The 4,744-nt window shown below is 43.0% G+C and overlaps 2 protein-coding genes across 2 annotated transcripts; one reads left to right on the forward strand and one right to left on the reverse strand.

Annotated features, from left to right (window-relative positions):
* Positions 1–103: 103 nt before the first annotated feature.
* SARC_13039 (hypothetical protein) lies at positions 104–3,829 on the reverse strand (the record flags this gene model as incomplete). The annotated part of the gene is made up of 4 exons (XM_014292838.1): positions 3,397–3,829; positions 2,411–2,493; positions 1,086–1,306; positions 104–200 (listed from the first exon to the last, which is right to left on the reverse strand). Coding segments are annotated over exons 1-4 (679 nt in total), but the record flags the coding sequence as incomplete, so codon positions are not given.
* A 439-nt stretch (positions 3,830–4,268) lies between these two features.
* On the forward strand, positions 4,269–4,465 carry SARC_13040 (hypothetical protein; the record flags this gene model as incomplete). The annotated part of the gene is made up of 1 exon (XM_014292839.1): positions 4,269–4,465. A coding segment is annotated over one exon (197 nt), but the record flags the coding sequence as incomplete, so codon positions are not given.
* Between the last annotated feature and the right edge of the window lie 279 nt (positions 4,466–4,744).

The following is a 4,744-nucleotide window of genomic DNA, read 5'->3' on the forward strand; positions in this document are numbered from 1 at the left end:
TGTGTGTGTGTGTGTGTGTGTGTGTGTGTGTGTGTGTGTGTGTGTGTGTGTATGCGCATGTGTGAGTTTATGAGTAAGTTTTCTTGTAGGATGTGTGTGCATACCCTGTAGAAGCTCACGAAGATGTGAATGGACAAGAGCAGAGCGAGTGCGTAGAGTATCCAGGCCACCGCTTGCATCGACACAAACCGTGCACCACCCTGGATAGTACCGATGAGAAGAGTGTTAGATTGATAGAATATCAGTTGGAAATAGTAATCGTTTGATGTAGTATTAGTTTGATGCAGTACTGGTTTGATGGAGTAATAGTCTGATGCCGTACAAGATTGACGGAGTACTAGTATAGAGTATTAGTTTGATGACGTATTAGTTTAATGGGCTGTTAATTTAATGAAGAATTAGTCGAACGAAGTATTAGTTTGAAATGCTCTTCGTAGAAAGAAGTACTAGCTGGATGGTTTCTTGGTTTAAGTCAGTATTAGTTAAAAGTAGTCCTATTTCCCTTTGTGTTTCGGCTTGGAGAAGTATACTGTATTAAAATACAGTGCTGTATCGCCTCAGGAGATCCAGCAAGCATGCACACCGCCATAGTATACTATCCTGAACGCAGACACAACAGCACACCCCGTACTTCTTTTGAGGCAGATGTTGGGTAAAGACTCGAGCACTGATACTAGCTATGGGTGGGTAGACCTAGGATGCTTCTTCAAGTAGTGGAATGTATCGTTCCACGTTTGCGTTGTGTGGTACTCGAACAGAACTGTGAACGCTCGAAATAAACAGCCGAAACACGCACAGTACACGCTCTCAATACCACCCAACATGTGTGTTGGAGATACGAAGACTTCAACGTTACCAGTGTACGTCTACAGTGATAGGCAGATCTAGGTACCCACATCAAGGGGATTCTAAATCACGTGTACTACCATATAAACACCTACATAAATATATACTAAACCTACATATATAGACCATATGTACGTCCATTTGCAGACGTACATACAATAACCTATACATAAACCATGCCTACATACATAGCCCATATGTACGTCCATACACCACCTACATATACATACACGACACACCTCAAAGGGCATGAAGGCTTTCCAGCCACTGATGGTCCCCGCACCAGACATCTGTACCGCAGGCACTGACACGAACAGTGCAACGGCAGATGTTGTGTGCAGTGCAAAGGCAAAAGAAGGATGGTTGTGGTTTAAACACAGCTCGGCGAGCAGAACAAGCCCAAAGCAGCCAAAGCACGCCACAACCAGCAACTGTATCTTGCTCCTCCACGCCTGGGCATCTACGGTACGGGTGATGAGAGTATGTGTGTAAATAGATAGGCCAATCCGTATTTATATATATATATATATATATATAACGGGCGTACATTAAGCAATCGCTACCTAGGCATAGTTTTGCAAGGGAGCCAATCAGGCTCACATAATGCATGTCCCTAACGGTAGCTGTATTTCGCTTACTCGCGCTTGTGCGACTAGTACAAAGGGTAGTGACTACATTGGCGTGCAAGCGTGGTAACAGTGTGGTGTAGGTATGGTATAGTGTGGGTACAGTATAGGTATGGTATAGTGTAGGTACAGTATAGGTATGGGTGTGGAGGAATAGAGGCTGAGTGGTGTCAAAGTTGGTATACGTCCGGGTGTAGGGTTTGCGTTTTAGGAACTGTGGACAAACGCGGAGACTACACTCACGAGGACGAGTGCACAATACACATCTGTAGATAAATCAAAACATTCGTGGACCCGAGCTTCTTAGTTTATGACTTCAAGTTAATCATGAAGTTTATCTTTGCCTATAGGACCTACCCCTAGCGTCACCCCACAGAGTATTAAACATGAAGAGATTTGTGCTGGATTGGATAGAGTGATTTTCTCGGTCAATTGGCGAGGACGTTTGCTGACTGAGGAGTAGACGAAAGACTGGCGTTGAATGGCACACCACTTAACTTTAAACCAGTGATTCCAACCGTAAAAGTATGCTTAGGCCAGCCTAACATCACCTAACAGCATTCAGTTGGAGCTAGCGTTACAGCATATATCAGCATTCAGATGTAGGGAGTATGCTTCAGCTGGGACATACACAGCTGTGTGTCGTAGTCGACGGTTGTTCAAGTACATACAAAGACATAGGCAAACCTGTTGGTGAGAAGGTTTTGAATAACCTCTGCCCTTGTATTGTATACCATCATGAGAAGCAACCATTCCTTTACACAGACTATTACGACAAGATCATGCATACACCAGGAGGCTGAACGTTACCCATAGCAAGCCGATTGCACATCAGAGCCAAATCGCTCATACATACATGGGTGAAACCGGGTATACGTAAGCAGGGACGCAATATATACATACATACATCGAAATGATTCAGATACACACACACACACCATCGTCATCGATCTCAGATGGAGCTGGAGTGTCCCTCAGCACCTTTGATTCCCGCTTGCGACTGTACGCGACTTCTGTGCGTCTAAGGTGTGCGTACGTGTGGGGATGCTTACAGTTGAGAAAAGTGTTTAGATATATAGGTACACATCCGATGCGGCATACACCATCCGAATTGCCATCGCAACTGATGAAGACGCGGGCGTGGTGCGCTCGATTGCTGCGTCACCTTCGTCCCAGAGATATGTGTGTGATACATGATATATAGACTGGATGAGACATCCGTCTTCGCACGGTCAGACAGATACACACACAATTGCCGGTCGATAGTGTGCAGTATCTATCTACCAAAGGGACTGACGGTATATGTAATTCACGTGGCTGTATCGACCACGTGCTATAGTTGATCTGCAGGAACACAATAGGCTGGCATACTTCCGACTACAATTATATATGAAGCGAAGGTTCCTGTGCAACTGTGATGTTCTTGCCCCTCAACAGAAACAGCTCTATAAGTGACTATCGGGCCATATAAATGTGCGCATAATCCTGGTCAGATACTACCTAAACTGCTAGTTGTAGAGAAACATATTATAGCTGGTTTCAACTGTACATAGAATTGATTAAAATTGGCATCAACAAAAACAAGCTGGCAGTGTAGAAGGATCGTATATTAATACTCACCGGCAAATCACTCCGATAAGACATAGCTTAAACTACAAATGCGCACAGTGTTTACACATTGACTGCATGTTACTTAGCCAATCCCGCTTGTACACACATATGTGGATATCTGCAGTTTTAACCCGAAGGATGAATATCCCGAAATGTATCATTTGTGTGGTTTGTGTAATAAGTATAGTTGTTTTATAACGTGTCAAAGTGATGTATCAGGCAGCTGTAGTGTATATGAACTCTTTGCAGGCTAAAAATCCGACATCGTCGTTACATTAGGGACTTATAACTGCACACTCTTACATACACACACCTTCGTATCAATACATCCTTCTCCTGCGCCAAATAATCCTCCATCTGCAATGGCCCGTCAATGTCATCTTCAGCATTCTGCAATAGGTCGTCAAACAACGTTCTTTTACTTTCGCTCGCGTTTGTTGGAGCAACGCGTTCTCCCCGTCCCTGTTTCGTGTCATTCGCTTTGACATCCTCCTGCGGCTCATCGAACCCCTTTGTGGCGCTGGCATCTACATGTTCACCAAGTTCCGTCGATGAGGTTATACAATCATTCTCTGTATCGTCCCCAGCCATACTCGCATTGGCTAGCAGATATGCGTATACACGAAGATCCACTGCTTAGTGTTGACGATGTCGTTTCCTGGTTTCATATATAGCTCTATCCTGGTAGTTACAAACACGCATATAAAGTTACAAACCCTTGCAAGCTCTTCCATAGACACCACCACGGCACTGGCTTCCCATTCTTTTAAACAGGTTCACAAAAGAACAACTTTTACTGAAATAAAATTATCACAACTACATAGTTGCTTATTTTGGGTCTCAATAGGCAGTTCGGTACCTGTCATCATAAATTCCATGACAGCACAACTCTGGTATCACAAGAGATCCCACTCATCCTAGCCATCCCTGATCCTCTCGTCGACTCTTATTCAAACAAACAAAATTGTTTTAGGAGACTATGATAGTCGATAGACTATAGACCCGTAGACTACAGAGCCAACTGAAATATTATTCGCGGAGTCGAATAACTAATTTAGATGTATGACTGAAGAAACTATATTTTATAACACAAGTGTCGCATTTTTTTGCTTTTTACGCTCACTAAAGGGTTTTAGGACAGAATTTTAATACAATTCTGCACTGTACAATACAATGCAAACTAGTATGGCGTCGAAAGCCCATGAGACTGATGAGCAACCCTATGAGGCCCATGTGCTTATCCCTGACAACAGGGAACTATCCAGCCAGGCTTTGAATAGTGGCACGGCTGAACAGCAACAGCGCACACTCATGCGTGAGCGGACACTGCAAGCAACGCGTTTGCTGTCTACGATGCGATGCAGCATTACCATGACAGACGGGTGTGTGAATCTTTCGTGGTTTGTGAAGATTAGCAGAGGCGTAGATTAATGATAGAGCGAATGTGCTGCTCTTGAATATGGTGGCAGAGTTCGTAATTCCACTTTTTTACAAAAATAAACTATATATATATATAAATATATATATATATACATATATATATATATATGTATATATATATATATACATATATATATATATATATATGTGTGTGTGTGTGTGTGTGTGTGTGTGTGTGTGTGTGTAGTGTGTGTGTGTTGTTGTGTGTATGTATTAAATAT

Source organism: Sphaeroforma arctica, assembly GCF_001186125.1.
Source record: "Sphaeroforma arctica JP610 unplaced genomic scaffold supercont1.2836, whole genome shotgun sequence".
Classification (NCBI taxonomy): domain Eukaryota; class Ichthyosporea; order Ichthyophonida; genus Sphaeroforma; species Sphaeroforma arctica.